Source organism: Papaver somniferum, chromosome 1, assembly GCF_003573695.1.
Source record: "Papaver somniferum cultivar HN1 chromosome 1, ASM357369v1, whole genome shotgun sequence".
NCBI lineage: Eukaryota > Viridiplantae > Streptophyta > Magnoliopsida > Ranunculales > Papaveraceae > Papaver > Papaver somniferum.
This window is the reverse complement of record NC_039358.1, coordinates 137,478,092-137,495,347: the sequence shown is the minus strand read 5'-3', so window position 1 is coordinate 137,495,347 and position 17,256 is coordinate 137,478,092. Positions and strand designations below refer to the sequence as shown.

Genomic DNA, 17,256 nt, shown 5'->3' with positions numbered 1-17,256 from the left:
CCAAAAAACAATTGTGTGTCCATAGGATAACCTATAGCCACGCCAAAAAAAACTTTTGTGTCTATAGGTAACCAACAACCACACCATTTTTGTTTGTGCGTGTCTATAGGATAACCAATAGCCACGCCAAAATACAATTGCGTGTCCATAGAATAACCAATGGCCACGCCAAAAAAAACTTGTGTGTCTATAAAGAGACAATGGCCACGCCAAAAAGAAACTTGTGTGTCTATAGGGTACCAATGGACACATTAAAACAATAAATTTAGTGTCTATAGGGTATCGATACTTAAGTTTTTGGGACACTCTATGGCAACGCCTATGGGTTTTGGCGTGTCTATTTCATGCAACAATAGACACGCAAGGTAGGCGTGGCTATAGAATAACATTAAGACACGTCATCATACCTAAAACCACGCGAGCAGAAACCACGTCAAGTCCAAACCAAAATGGCGTGTCTAAAACCCTATGGACACGCCAATTTGGCGTGGATAAAGCGTCATTTTGTACTAGTGGTAGGATGACACACACTCAAAAGAAAGCTCTTTAGTCAGCTACAAAGAAATCTGGTCTGGTGCCTCAGTTGATATGAAAATAGGTAGCCTCCACTAATGATTGATCAGCAAATCTAATAATGCATTTCTCCCTGCTCCTAATTGGCATCACCGGCATGATTAAATCCATTATTTAACACTCTAACAAGAAAGAAATCTAACGTAGTTCCCTAACACTTCCAAGTTCAGTTATGTCGGTCAGAATTCTCTATGTAAACATACCTAGAAGTATGCTAGTGACTCTAAAATCTCTACAAGTCGGAGGTTTTATTCAAATATATACACAAAATTTGAAAATTTTGACTCAAAAAGGCTAAAAACTCTATATGCAAAAGACTCCTCCACACTTAAACTTCACATTGTCCTCAATGTGTCAAAACCGAAAATTCTGAAATCTGACGTAACAGAAGATAAAACGCCAAAAATTTACAAATTGGTAAGGAATTTGTAAAACCTCCATTTCACAAAAGTTGTTCATATACGTGTTTTCTACACAGTGTCAAAAGGGCACAGTGTTTCGATAAACGGTCTGACAGTTATGGTCTCTGTACTGAACTACCCGCAGTCTGAATTTTTCTGACGAAAAGGTATTCGTCATATTTTTCTTCTAAAATAGATTCCGGACTCAATGAAATTAAACATGGGGATGCAAATATGATATAAAAACAATAAAAAAATAGAATGGATTAAGATACAAAACCTATGGGTTTCCTCCCATTTAGCGCTTAGTTTTACGTCCTCAGCCCGACTTGGCATTCTCCAAACTACTCCTCCAGAGGGAGTACATCACGAAGCTCAATCACGTCCACATTCTCCGTAGGGAAGTTTTCGTAATATGTCTTTAATCTATGGACGTTTACTTTGAATATCGTCCCTTTCGTGAGACTAGTAACTTCAACTGCACCATAAGGAAAAACATTAGTAACAACAAAAGGTCCATTCCAACGTGACCTTAGCTTACCGGGAAACAACTTAAGACGAGAATTAAATAGAAGGACTTTTTGGCCAACAACAAAAATATTTCTAGAAATCATTTTGTCATGGAAAAGTTTAGTCTTCTCCTTGTAAATCCGGGGACTCTCGTAAGCATCATTACGTATCTCCTCTAGCTTATTAAGTTGTAACTTTCTATGTTTCCCCGCATTGTCATAATCCATGTTGCACATCTTTATCGCCCAATAATCCTTATGTTCAAGTTCAACAGGAAGATGACAAGCTTTTCCATACACCAACTGATATGGAGACATACCAATCGGTGTTTTATACGCCGTTCTATACGCCCAAAGTGCATCGTTGAGTCTATAACTCTAATCTTTCCGTGTTGTGTTAACGGGTTTCTCCAAGATTGACTTGATCTCACGATTTGAAATTTCAGCTTTCCCACTAGTGTGTGGGTGATATGGCCGACCTTGTGATTTATGTTGTACTTCTTGAGAAGAGCATGGAAGGATCTCTTGAAGTGCGAACCTCCATCACTGATAACCACTCTTGGTGTACCATGTCTAGAGAAAATATATTCCTTCACAAACTCACAAACAACTTGAGAATCATTAGTAGGGGTGGCTTTAGCTTCCACCCATTTTGAAACATAATCCACAACAAGAAGTATATAGAATTTTCCATTCGAATTGACAAAAGGACCCATAAAATCAATTCCACACACATCAAATACTTCCACAGAAAGAATTGGTGTGAGTGGCATTTGATTTTGAGCACCTAGATTTCCCGTTCGTTGACATCTATCACAAGATTTACAAAAAATATATGCATCCTCAAATAAAGTAGGCCAATAAAATCCATTCTCAAGGACTTTGAGAGCGGTACGTTTAGAACCAAAATGACCACCACATGCATAAGTATGGCAAAAAGTAAGGATGGATTGAAATTCAGACTTAGGTACGCACCTGCGGATTATTTGATCGGAACCATATTTCCACAAGTAGGGCTCATCCCACACATACTGCTTGGCTATCTTCTTAAGCTTAAGCTTTTTAAAATTAGACATTGTACTAGGTACTTTCCTTGTAACCAAGTAGTTCACTATATCCGCGTACCAAGGTGTTGAATCTTCAATTGAGAAAAGTTGTTCGTCTGGAAAACGATCTTGTAAAGGAAGTTCTTCTTCAGAAACAACAAGTCTACTAAGATGATCCGCAACATTATTTTCAACACCTTTCTTATCCTTGATTTCATAATCAAATTCTTGCAATAACAATATCCACCGTATAAGTCTCGGCTTAGCTTCTTTCTTCTTAAGTAGGTACCTAAGTGCTGCATGATCGGAATACACAACCACTTTTGCACCCACCAAATATGATCTAAATTTTTCTAGTGCAAACACTATAGCCAACAACTCTTTCTCGGTGGTAAAATAGTTAATTTGAGCATCTTTTAGGTTCCTAGATGCATAATAAATCACATGGGACAGCTTGTCCACTCTTTGACCCAAAACAGCTCCAACTGCGTAGTCACTTGCATCACGCATTAATTCAAATGGAAAACTCCAATCCAGTGACTTGATAATCAGAGCAGTTGTCAACAATTCTTTCAATTTGTCAAAGGATTCTTTACACTCCTTGTTGAAGTCAAAATCAACCTATTTTTGCAACAATTTGCACATCGGCATTGAGATTTTGGAGAAATCTTTGATAAACCGCCTGTAAAAACTTGCATGACCAATAAACGAGCGAATCTCCCTCACCGAAGTGGGGTATTGTAAGTTTCTAATCAAGTCTATCTTTGCCTTGTCTACCTCGAGCCCTTGAGAGGACACGATGTGGCCAAGTACAATTCCATGGTTTACCATAAAGTGACATTTCTCCCAGTTTAAAACCAAATTAGTGTCTATGCATCTTTTTAGCACAAGTTCAAGATTATTTCAACAAATATCAAATGAATCACCATAAATACTAAAGTCGTCCATAAATACCTCAATGATGTTTTCCACGTAGTCAGAAAATATACTAACCATACATCTCTGAAAAGTGGCAGGCGCATTGCAAAGACCAAACGACATCCGTCTATAGGAAAACGTACCAAAAGGACAAGTAAAAGTGGTCTTCTCTTGATCCTCCGGTGCAATAACAATCTGATTGTACCTCGAATAACCGTCCAAAAAGCAATAATGTGAATGTCCCGCTAACCTTTCTAGCATTTGATCAATGAAAGGCAAAGGAAAGTGATCCTTTCTTGTTGCAGCATTAAGCTTTCGGTAGTCTATGCACACTCTCCATCCTGTTTGAACTCTTGTAGGAACAAGTTCATCATCTTGATTTCTAACAACAGTGACAACCGATTTCTTAGGCACCACTTGTACCAGACTAACCCATTTGCTGTCGGAAATTGGGTAAATTACCCCCACACTTAGTAATTTGAGGATCTCTTTCTTTACGACCTCCATCATTGGGGGATTAAGCCTACGTTGAGCATCACGTACCGTCTTGCTATCGTCTTCCATAAGGATTCTATGCACGCACATTGATGGACTAATGCCTTTGATGTTAGCAATAGTCCACCCAATGGCCGTTTTGTGCTCTTTCAGAACCCGAAGTAGACGTTCTTCTTGTATGGCAGTGAGATTCTTTGCAATAATCACTGAAAGCTCCTCTTTATCACCCAAGTAAGCATACTTTAAGTGGTCGGGAAGAGGCTTCAATTCTAGCTTAGGTGCCCGCACAATAGAAGGTAAAGGAACCTCATTAGTCACGGGTAAAGAAATATAAGACATATTACCCGTTTTAGATTCTTGTAATGCTGTTAGAGCACCACACATATCTACTATCTCTTTAACTAAATCGACGTCCAAATTCGTCTGCCCATGAACGTCCAAATCAATGTTATTTCGCAACACAACTCCAAGTTCATCTTCATTGCTCAAATCAAACATTTGTTGTGCTAACGAATCAATAACATCAATAGAGAAAGCAGAGTGCACATCACTAGGATAACGCATGGCCTCAAATATGTTGAAAAGAATGATCTCCTTATCAAATTCCATAGTGAGTGTACCATTGTCAACATCAATCTTCGTCTTTGCAGTTTTCATAAACGGTCTCCTAAGAAATAACGAAGTAGATGAACATTTTTATATCCATTTTTCATATCCACAATGTAAAAATCAAGCGGAAAGATTAACTGATTCACTTGAACCAACACGTCCTCCACGACTCCCTTCAGATATATATTGGACTTGTTTGCCAATTGAATAGTAATCTTTGCCTCTTTCAAAGGTCTAAGATTCAAAGAATCATAAACATCGGCTGACATAACACTTATGGATGCTCCCAAATCAAGCACAACACGCTCGAATCGTCGTTTACCAATAGTAATTGGCACTGTGAAGCCACCCGGATCTTCACACTTTGTATGCATCTTCTTCAATAGCATAGTTGTAGCACTTTCGCCAACCTGGGTAATTTGATTAGCAATCAACCTATCCTTTCTTGTACACAAATCCTTCAAAACCTTAGCATACCTGGGTACGGTTCTGATGGCCTCAATAAATGGGATGTTGATTTGTATCTTGCTGAAAATATCCAAGATCTCCTTATCTTGAGCTTGCTTCTTTGATTTGGAAAAACGACTTGGGAAAGGAGGTGGTGTGGTAAAGGTGGGAACCGTGTCCTTTTTTTGGCCGTTTGAGGTTGGATTTTCCTTTAGGACGGTTTCCTCCTCTACTTCCTTTTCAATGTTGTTATTAACCACTTGTTGTTGCTTTGGCTCTTTTGTTTGTTTCCCACTTCTTAGAGTTACTGCATTAACATGCTCTCTTGGGTTCACAGAAGGATGTGATGTCAACTTTGTCGAAGCTTGTGCTTTCATTTGATTCATATATGTCGCCAATTTCCCCATCTGAGTTTGTAAATCTCTGATAGCGTTATCAGTTTTCAACTGATTTTGATCAGACTTCTGTTGACTTTGTTGAAACATGGAGATGAGCATGTCAATCTTTGATTCTTCAGTTGGAGGTTTTTGTTATTGTTGGAATTGTTGTTGGAAACCACCTAGTCTCGCATATGGATTAGGAGCTGCAGCTTGCTTATTCGCATAACTAAAATTTGGATGATCTTTCCAACCAGGATTACAAGTATTAGAGTAGGGATCATACCTTGGCCTCTGATTAGGAAATATAACATTTACCTCGGCATCCTTTTCATATGAAGGAACAATTGCAGATGTTATACGTTGTACCATTTTTTCCACATTACTCATTTTTTGCTCCATGTGTGAAGAATCTCCCATCTCACTAACTCTTTTAACTACCGATGAATCTCTAGTATAAAATTGTTGCGTATTTGCAACCATGCTCTTAATCAAACTAGTAGCCTCCTCGATAGTTTTATTAGCCGGTGCACCACTGCTAGACGCATCAATCAAGTGTCTCTCATGCGGTAGTAACCCCTCATAGAAGTGTGTAATGATAAGTTGTGGTGGTATCTGATGGTGTGGGAAACTCTCCAACAATCTCTTGTACCTCTGCCAATAGTCGTACAAAGATTCTCCAGTAATCTGCACAATTCCACTGATTTCCTTGCGAATAACTGCAGTTTTAGAAGCAGGAAAATACTTCTCTAAAAATAGCTTTTTCATTCCGGTCCATGTGGTAATACTTCCGGAAGGGAGATAATATAACCATGATTCTGCTTGGTCCGTTAATGAAAACGGAAAAGCTTGTAGAAAAGTTGTATCCTCATTATCATCGCTCTTTTTCATACTTCTTACTGTATTCTGAAACTGCTGCAGGTGTCGATTAGGATCTTCACCAGGTAGTCCCTTGAACTTTGGAACCCAATGAAGAAGATTTGACTTAAGTTCCACTGTGTCAGTTAGAGTAATACACAGTGGTTGAGATTCCAAACATGGTTATGTTAAATCTCTCAACGTCTTCCTCGTTGGAGGTAGAGGTGGATCATTCGCGCCGCCCACCATCTCTGTTGTAGACGGTTCTGGTTGCAACTTCTTACTTGCTTGAAGTACCGTTCCTTTACGGGTTTGAATTCCGCATCTCTCGTAATTTCAATCCTTCGATGCCAGAGATTAAGTACCTGAAACCAAAATCTAGAAAACGAGAATTAAAAACTAAAAAGAAATAACTAAAAACAAAATAAAACTACAAGAAACAACTAAAGCTACCGACTGCTCCCCGGCAGCGGCGCCAAAATTTGATGTGTGTCGTGAGTGCAATCAAATTAAATCACTTATTTCCACACAATTAACTGGTAATATAATGGAAGCAAGGATCGTTACCCCGAAGAGCAGGGAGTTCAGTTGGCAAAAAGGTCACAATTGGGGGGTTTTGTTGTGAAATTATAAACAAAGTAAATAAAGCAATTGAAAATTGAGTTGCAAGCAATAGGGAGAAATATGATCAGGGAATCCTTCTTCGTTACTAAATAGTCATCGAAGTAGCATATTCATCTATTCTTTATCATTCACAAATTATTATCAGCCGTAGGAAAGTAGCTAGCGCAGTGCTATCCTCAAAATTCCTTAAGTCATTGGACACCGAAGCGTTCGAATGCCAGATTCTATTCTATAAACCACCTAGAAGTAGCGCACTCTAAGTGTAATTTGGTCGAATGCTTTATATTTTGTGAATTTAGGTCAATCCTAATAGTTGAACTCTTAGCGCAAGGTTCACTTTCTAGTGTTGTTTCTACTTGCGATTGCTCCATAGATTCCCTCTACAAGGTTTCACAATTTCTACTCGTGTAGAGAATTATTCAACAATTACGGATATCCTAATTCTCTACTAGCATTAGGTTAACTAATAAACTAGTTCAGTTGGCCACCTAAACAATTTATCAATCAAACATAAAATTAATTATTGTAAAAACAAACAATAATCATGTGAAGAGTTAAAATAGATTTATATGCTAAATTGAATCATATATTAGAACTTATAATTCATCCCCAATCACTAAGAAGTTTAGCTACCCATGGTATTAATGAAACCCGTGAGATACATATGATAAAAGTAAGAGAAATAATTACGGTGATGAAAATAGCTCTAAAACCCTAGGTTTTTCCTCTGGTGTTCTCCTCCCAAAATCTTGATAAAAGATTAAAATATAGATCCAAAAATATTAGAAGAGTCTCTTATATAGGTATCCAAGTTGTAGTTGCGCCCGTGCTTAAATCCCGTGCAAAATAATTGTCAAACTTCCCAAAAACGCACCAAACAACTCACTTCCAAAGCTGGGCGTGAAAATAAGTAACCATAGGTAATGGGCTCGCGCTCAAATCCAAGTCCAGCCCATTTTCATTTTCATTATTTGGTTTGCCAGTTATGCAGAACTGACAGCCTATTTCTTCTTCTTCCATTACGGCCAGATTATTCGGTCCGCAACTTCTCGTGGATCTTTTTCTCAAATTTCTTCATTCCATAAATTCTGGGTTTTCCCATACGCAAACTCTCTCGGATGTTTTCCTATTTTTCTCTAAAGTTTTTCGGCTGAAACTTTCTAGCCGTAAACGCTCCTGTAAGTTTTAGTATTTCTTTCCTTCTTTGAAACTCAGCCAAGCTCTGCTCCTTCATTCTCGTTCTAACTCCATCTCTTCTCTAACTCCGTGTTATTTCATCTTCACGGTGAACTCAAACTCGAGCTTCGAGAATCAATGGCAGCAGCACCTGTAGTTGCAGGAAATCCTACACTACACCCCTCATATGATTTCATTGTTGATCAACTCATTTTTAGGTTTACACTCTTAATTTTATTGATAAATCTATGAATGTTCTTACAAGAAAGATAAAGAAGTCAAGAATGATCTCTGCTCTGAACTTTCTCTCTCATATTTACTTGTTTCTTAAAAAAGATCTCTCCCTTTCTTTACAACTCGAACGACTATTTATAAGAAAATACATAGTGGATGACAGCTAATCTGTCCTTTATTTTCGGATATGATCTGCGATATTCTCACAACCTTACAATTGTTAATTTCTCAAACTCTCTAATCTTCGCAGTACTATCACATCTTTCTCGTGATCTTAGATGACGTCATTTATTCTATCATTTCTGAAACTGTTCTGCGACCCTGTTATGCTGTGTCATTGATAATTTCGCTGAAACATTATCATTGCGAGATTCTAATCCTACATCTTGCCTCTTCTCATATCTTCTCTGCAAAGTAGAGAATGATATGAGAAATGCCGCAACTGTTCATCTTTTCATATTCTGCATTTATCACACGTATTCTTTCGTCCATTTGTTTCTTGACACGTCTTTTGTAAACGCAACTTTTCAACCGCTCACGTCTCTTCGTTTTAATGGTGTTTATTTCTTCGAGTAAAAATAATCTCCTTTATATAATCATCTTACTCTTCTTTCTATTTTTATTTTTACTTTCTCTTCTATTTTTATTCTCTCGTCTCTGCAATTCTTATTCTTCTGCAAGTTCTGCTGCTGTAAATTTTTCTTCCTTCAATCCTTTTACTTTCCATACATTACCATACTCTATATTCAAACATGGCTCCAAGTGGTCATAGATATGAGAAGAATTTACAAGATGTCCAAAAAGATCTTGCTGATAAAGGTTTCACACTCTCCACCATTCCTGGTGAGAATGCTAAATCAATTCTTTCTGTCAAGCTTTTCTCTGATCAATATTGTGATGATCAAGGAATCATAATTTCTCTAGGTCGTATTCTCGCAGGTCTCCCCATTCCTCTTTATAACCCAGATCTTCCTTTATTTTATGAAATTCTCGCTCATCCGGGATTTTCGCGAGCCATCTTCCAACTGATTGGGGACTGCATCCGTATGATGCTAGAGTTCGCTAATCGTGGTGATGGTAGAGGATCTTTGTACTCCAAAGAACTTAGGGATCCTATGTTCGCAAACCTAGAGATAGTTGCTGAGAAGTATACAGTGGCGAATTTCTTTGAGAACTATGAACTTATCTCCATGAAGAAAGAGAATACTCGCTGGGGTATTCGTTTAAAAAGGAAAGATAACATTGATGAAGAAAAAGTTCTCATGCAAGATATTGACTGTCATTCTGGTAAAAACAGAACTCCTCGCCAATCTAAAGATGATAAATGATGTGTTTTTCTTTTAATGCTAAAGGGACCCTACATTGTTGGGTCAAATGTTCTTCCTGCGAATCTCGCTGCTTATCAACCTTGGGTTTTCTCTTGGCCTGAAAAGGATAAAGAGGTATGTTTTCCCCTTTAACTCATTTTATATTTCTTTATTTATTTTTTATATTCTGTTCGCTAACTCTTGCGACATTCCGCAGATCCAAAAACTGAAAGATAGTTATAACAGGATTGGGAAATCTAGTACTCTGTTAGCTCTTCGCTCATACACAGATGAGGTAAGAAATTTTCTCTTATGATTTTAAATAGTAATGTTACTTCCATGCTTCCATTTCATATTCTTATCTGTGTGTGAAGATTATTGCTGAAGTAGAAGAATCTGCTGATGTTGTGAAGATTGGTGATAAAGGTAAAGGTGCTCTTCGCAGAGAAAAATCAACTGGTAATCCTCCAAAAAAAAGGAAAGTTTGTTCTTCTTCCCCTTCAAATATTCCTCCTCACGAAAATTCTGAAAGTGATAAGGGTGATGAGGACAACGATGATATTGCTGCAAGTGAAGATTCTCCACCTGAATCTTCTATGGCTAAGTTATCTGGCCTCTTTTCTGATTCTCTACACGGAATGGGAGATAGCCAATTCACAGATACCTCCAAAGCTCTCGCTACTCTTTGCGACGTTCCTTTACTGGATGGTGATAGCTCTCTTCGTGGAGTTTCTAGATCACTGACTCCTGATTTTTTGCATTCTCTCAATAGTCTGGTATATTTTTATCCTTTTACTTCTTCATTGTTATAATTCAAGACTTCTTTCTATATTTATATTTTTTATATTTTTTCGCAGACTGGAAAAGCTTCTTTTGCTGTTGCCTCAGATCTAGAGAGAAGACGTGAAAATCTTGAAAAGAAGAATCTTCAATTTCGCAAAAAGAATGAAGAATTGGAAGCTGAAGTTAAAGGTCTTCGTGAGAAAAATAGACAATTAGAAATTGATTCTTCTTCGTATAAGAACAAAATCTCTAGTCTTCAGCAAGCTAATAATCAGCTTTACGGTATGTAACTTTTCTCTTTTCCCTTTATTCATTCATCCTGTTGTTTTATCTTATTTAAATGATCCTTTTTGCAGACATTTATGGTCTTTCTGATGAAGCTACCCTTCTTCGCTCATTTCCTAATGCCTTGGATAATGACACCCATCTTGAACGTCTTAACAATTCCTTAAATAGCTTCTCAAATGATAGAATTTCATCTCTTTCTCTAAATGAACTTAGATCTAAATTTCGCCTCTTAGAAATTGATCATAGATCCAGTTTAGGCTTAGCCAACAGATTTAAGCGTCTCCTTATTGATTCCAAAGAGAAAACCAATGAGTTAAGAACCAAAATTAGCGGTCTCATAGATGATAAGGATCGTATCTATGATCAAGGTGTCAAGGCTTTGGCGAAATTCCAAGAGGCTCTCCTTGACTTCGTTCTCGTCTTCTCATAAGTAGTGAGGATGAATTTATTTGTGCTGCGAAAATTTTAGATGATGCTAGAAAATATTTAGGCGTAAATGTTAGTCTCCAAGTTGAACATACAGCCTTGATTAGAGATATGATTTCTGACAGAGAAGGTTGCTAATTGCTCTTCTTTACTAATCTTTTGCTTCTTATTAATTTTCATCAAGTTAATAATTGATTATCTTTTGTTCGCAGATTCTGAAAATAAATATCGTGAAAAGATTGAAGAACTTGAAGCTGAAAAGGAGGAACTCGCAAAGAATCTTTCTTCTCGCAACGACAAGTATTCTAGATTAAAGAATCAAATCAAGATCACTGTCGTGAATTTTAAGAATGACGCTATGCATTTTCGCAATCAAACCATCCAAATGGTTTGTGACGATCATAATATCCCACATTCTGATTATCCTTGTCTTTTAGAAGAAATCCCACAGAATACTCCCAGTTTGATTATCTCTGATAGCGAAGCTGATGATGAAGAATTTGATAGTGATGGAAGTTCTGATGGTGGTGAAGATTCTGACGCAGATGAAAAAGGAAACAAGTCTGATGAAGATAATGAAGGATTAACCAAGAAATAGTCTTTACTTCTTTCTTTGATTCTTTGTAATACTTGTACATTTATTTCTTCTTTCTGTATATTTGTGTTTCTTTCATTTTGACCTGCATAAATTAAAATTATTCTTCTTTGCAATACAGTTAATCAATATAATCATTAGTTCTTGAATTTTTGAGTAAATCTCTCATATGGAGACAAATAACATTTTCTAATTTCATACGTTCCCATACTTGCCTCTGTTATTTGAATCCAAATGAGAGATTTCATAAAAAAATTCTTATTGTATAACTTCGCAACCTTTTGCGAAGTGAATTTTGTTTCTTTTCAAAATCTCATTCCTGTGTGGTCTTATTTTTCCTTCCTAATTAAAGGTCTTATTATGCCACCTCTTGTCATTACGACAAAATCGCAGGACGTCCTTGCACTTTCATGCAAAAACCCATTGATCTTGCCTTAACTTTTTCTTTTGTATTATGGCCTCTTCAGGAATGTTGCGACAATATGACAGGCCTAAATATTCTTGCGAAAATGAAGCCCCATGACATTGCCGTCTTGCGATGAAATCGCAGGACGTCTTCGCACTTTCATGCGAAAACCCATTGATCTCGTATTATCCTTTTCTTTTGTATTATTGCCTCTTCAGGATTGTTGCAAAAATATGACAAGTCTTAATATCCTTGCGAATAAGAATCCTCATGACATTTGCGTCTAAAGACACTTATCAGCTCCCTAATGGAGGGTGCCGCCCTTATCTTCCCCCTGGTTGCCCCTTCAAGGAGGCGTACTTCTACCATACAAGGTTAGCTCCTCTCATCCAGTCTTAACAACAACCAGTTGTTTTCGCAGCCTCTTATCCCTTTTACCTATAGGGTTTATGGTTACGAGACTGCACCCTAAGTGGGGTTTTCTTCAGGCCAAGTGCAGTATAAGCCAAGACTTGTCAAGAATGGCAAAGTACGCTTCAAACGTTTCTGGCACTCTTGACTCAACCGTGTACCTCGGCGCCTTGATCAGATCTGCACTCCTTGGGAGAGTCCTTATTACCTTAGTCGCCCAACCTAAGTCATATGCTTAAGTTGAGAATCCAAGGTGCCTCTCTTGGATGGGCTTCATTGACCCCAAATCTCCATGACTCAGGTTCCGGTGGCGGTGTATCCTTTCCCTGAGTCATGCAATAGGTACCCCCTTATATGATGTACTTTAGGTCTTACATTTGCCTCTTGCGAAATTGTATTCGCGAACTAGGGTGTACGCCATAAAGGTTCGCTTCTTTCTCTTTTGTCATTCTTCTCTGATTATTTTCTGTAAAATTCGTTATCTATGTGAGAGTCTCGCAAATCATTATATTGTATCTGAATTTCGCAATCTCAATTTGTTGTTCAATCAAATGTATTTTTGAGAATTTTACTTATTGCGAGATATCGCAACAACTTAATCATTCATACATTTCTTGTTTTTATTACCTTTGCCATCCTCTGCTTCTTTATTTTTTCTGCTACTGCTTCCTTGGTAGTGGTATGTTCATCATTTTTATTCTGAGCTAGCATTAATTTCGCCAATCTCTCTTCTTTCCTTTCGATTGTATCCACCATCAACCTCTCACTTCTTTGTACATCTTTGATTTTGTGTCGCCAGTTTTCCTTCTTGTTTGCTCTTCCTTCGCAAGATTCTATCTCAGTTTCGTAACATCTCTTTCCTTCACCCAATCTCCCTTTATGATTCCTACACCATTGGGGTGAGGGAATTTGATGCATTGGTGGAAAGTTGAAGCTACACCTAGAATCCCATGTAGCCAAGGTCGACCAATTAACGCATTGTAGGGTGATTCTACATCAACGACAGAATGAGATTTCAGAAGATATTCCCTTCAATGGAATTCGCATAGTAACCTCCCCTTTAGGCTTGTTAGCAGTACCATTAAAACCATATATCTTATATGTTGATGGTATAAGATCATCATCTCTTCCACCCATGGTTTTAAAGTATGATAAAATAAGATGTTCACAGAGCTTCCAGTATCGACTAGAATTCTATTGATTGCCCATGAATCTTCAGCTTCATCATCCTCATCTTCTTTCGGTTTTGGATTAATTTCTAATTTTATTACCAATGGATTGTCATGCACCTCTTCTCCTTCGGGAATTTCTTCTGCAGTAAAAGAAATGATCTGTTTCTGCCATTCCTCTAGTGGCGAGATTTTCGCAATATTCATAATTTCTCTTCCATTATCTCTTGCGAACACTCTACTCAAAACATTATCATGAAAATCTTCAATTGTCTTATATGAATGTACGATAGAGTGACAGAATAGATTTTTTTGCTTTTGCACCAACTTCTATGAAGAATGTTTTTTCTTTTTCATCGTATTCACTTTGTGATGTTCTGGTGGTGGTGGTAATGGTTGAGATTGCGGATGCCCTACCAGAAAGTCGTTTAGTTTTCCTTGATCTATCATTCTCAAAATAATTCTTTTTACATTTCTGCAATCGTTTGTGGTATGTCCATGAAAATGATGATAAGAACAAAATTCATGACTTCTGTGGTTTGGAGGTGGTTCCGTTCCCATGTTCCATGGTGTTGGTATATTTCCATCAAGATTATAGCTTCCCATATCTTCTCCACACTTGCATTTAGAGGTGGCATCTTGATTTCTTCCCATATTACCTTGTGACTCCTTGTCCTTTATTATAGTTTTGCTTTGACCTCCATAAGTTTCTTGCGGTTGATCGAGCTTTGAATCTTGTTATTTCCTCCACGATTGTAGAAATTTCTTTCTCTTTCATACTCTTCTTGATCTCGGCTCCCCATAGCTACCAATTTCTGCTGATTGTTACTTGTCACCTTCTCTTGTTGTACTTGCGAAGTATTCGCCACTGTGTTTATTATTGCTTGTAATAAGCTTGCATTCGTTGTGAGCTGGTGTTCGCAACTGGATATGATTCCATTTCATTTTGCCTTTCCTCTAGAGCAATGTATTCTTCTTGAAGTTCTCGCAATTCAGTCATTGTAATCGTATTCTTGACTCTGAAAATTTGGACATACAATAGGTTTGTTGCAAACATAGCATTGATAAATGATAATATGAGATATCTCTCATCTACACGGCCAGCCATTTCGCTACACATAGTTCATCTTTTAGTCAAGTGTTTCAAACTTTCGCCAATCCTTTGTTTTAATCCAAACACATCTTCTATACCAGGTCGTGAGGAATTATTACTTATATATGCCCCAAGAATGTAGTCTGCAAATGATTGAAGGAGGTTATTGTATTCTTTGGTAAACCTTCAAACCATTTTAACGCTTCTCCTGTTAAGCTGGATGCGAAATATTTGCACAATACCGCATCATGATTTTCCCATTGTAACATGCACCTCACATAGGCTTTAATGTGCTGAATTGCACAAGTTGTTCCATCAAAAATGCTGGTTAATGCGGGAAATTGCATTTCGGTGGTATTCCTCCTAATTGTACTTCCCTTGTAAATGGAGTTTTCGCAGCTTCTTCTATTGCTTCATCCAATTGTCTTCTACCTACTTCTCCCTGTTATTTAGCATTCCTCTCATTTCTTCTAATTCTTTCAAGATTTGTTTATTTACACCTGAATCTTGATCCATTGGTCTCTTTAATTTTGCTTCTCTTCTTCTGCGTTCATCTATCTTCTCTCTCGAAATTTTGCATCTCTTCTTCATTATCCTCATCTCGTCTTCTTCTGCGATTCTCTTCCTCATCTCTATCTTGAATTCGCAAATGATGATGCCTTTCATTTTCCCCTCCATAATTTTGTTCATTTCTTATCAATTCAATTCGCTGTCTTTCAGCCATTCTTTTACTCTATCATACTCCTCATTGAGATTATCGTTATTCCGGTTTTTGTACGCCTTCTTTCTCGATTGTCATGATTGTTCTGGCGAATTGTCTCCTGAAGCTCTTGTTCTTCCATTTCCGCTCTCAATCTTTCACGTTCGCAGATTAAACGTGCTTGTTCAGCATTGTCTTTCAATTTATTCTTCAATTGTCTGTTGATTTCTTTGAGTTTCTCTCACATGTAAAATTCTTCTTCCTTCCTCTTGATTTCCTTCGTCATCTTGGTTATTTTGTCCCTGATTTTTCCCGTTCTCTTGATTTCCTCCAATCTGCCCATCATCAAAAGTTTCATTTTGTGGAACGTAACGATCATCAGTTCTTTCTCTATTTTCGCGATATTCTTCATTAGGATTTGATATTTCTTCTTGAATATTGTTTCCAGCATTGATTGTGGGTGAATTTCGCCTCATTTCTCTTCTAGTCGATCTTGAATATGATTTTGTAATACTTCTCGATCTCCTATTATGTAGTCTTATATTCTCCATCCTTAATTCGTGATTTTTCCTTGTTAAATTCGCACGTTCTTCTGCCTCAGCTCTTCTTTCTTCATGTATTCTTCGTCTCAATGTTTCTAACGCTCCAATTTCCTTACCTCCATGAATTATTCCTTCATCTGCTTCTTGATTTCTCTCTTCCTGTCTATAATTTCTATTTTGTTGCTCTTCTTCTATTTCTTCTGCTGAATTTGATCGCCAAGTGTGTACACTCACCCTGTCATAATTTGTATTCCTCTCTTGAACTAGTGTTTGTTGAATTGGCGGTTGAATTTGATTTTCTCTATTATTTCTCATTCTAGTAGATTCTCCCATTTCACTTCTTTCTCTTCCATGAATTCTTTTGCTTCTTCTAATAGTAGTCGGTTGTTCAGATGTATTTCTTCTTCTATCCATTTCTTCAATGTTAACAGTATTGCAAGAAATTATGAAAAATTCTTAATCAATCACTTTAAATTTTCACAAATCTCAATATAAATCTTTAGATTTTTCTAGAATAATCTTCAACTCCTCCCTGTTTCTAGAGCCATTATGTAGTTGCAGGAAATCCTACACTACACCCCTCATATGATTTCATTGTTGATCAACTCATTTTTAGGTTTACACTCTTAATTTTATTGATAAATCCTTGAATGTTCTTACAAGAAAGATAAAGAAGTCAAGAATGATCTCTGCTATGAACTTTCTCTCTCCTATTTACTTGTTTCTTAAAAAAGATCTCTCCCTTTCTTTACAACTCGAACGACTATTTATAAGAAAATACATAGTGGATGACAGCTAATTTGTCCTTTATTTTCGGATATGATCTGCGATATTCTCGCAACCTTACAATTGTTAATTTCGCAAACTCTCTAATCTTCGCAGTACTATCACATCTTTCTCGTGATCTTAGATGACGTCATTTATTCTATCATTTCTGAAACTGTTCTGCGACGTTGTTATGCTGTGTCATTGATAATTTCGATGGAACATTATCATTGCGAGATTCTGATCCTACAGCACCACTATATCTTCTCGTCCCTGACCTCTCTTCTTCTCTTCCTTGTTGAACTCAGGACACAAAACCCGTGAAGAGGCCAGTCCCTTCACTGCCATCGTTATTTCTCAGCTTCATCTTCTCTGCTACATTCCATCCCAACAACATTACTCCCTCAGCCCTGTTAACCTCCGACAACAACACCTCCATCAGTCATCACCATCGAATACCCTTCTTTCCCTGTTCAACGTACAGATCACTGAGAATCACCAAAA

General features: G+C 37.4%; 1 protein-coding gene across 1 annotated transcript; it reads right to left on the bottom strand.

The window, feature by feature from the left end:
* Window positions 1-1,318: 1,318 nt before the first annotated feature.
* On the bottom strand, window positions 1,319-1,711 carry LOC113351223. Its single transcript, XM_026595251.1, has one exon. The coding sequence runs from the start codon at window positions 1,709-1,711 to the stop codon at window positions 1,319-1,321; it is 393 nt and encodes a 130-aa protein (XP_026451036.1).
* Between the last annotated feature and the right edge of the window lie 15,545 nt (window positions 1,712-17,256).

What these genes read in the sequence shown, in the direction of transcription:
- LOC113351223 (XM_026595251.1), bottom strand. Translation starts at nt 1,711, where the DNA reads ATGGATTATGACAATGCGGGGAAACATAGAAAGTTACAACTTAATAAG.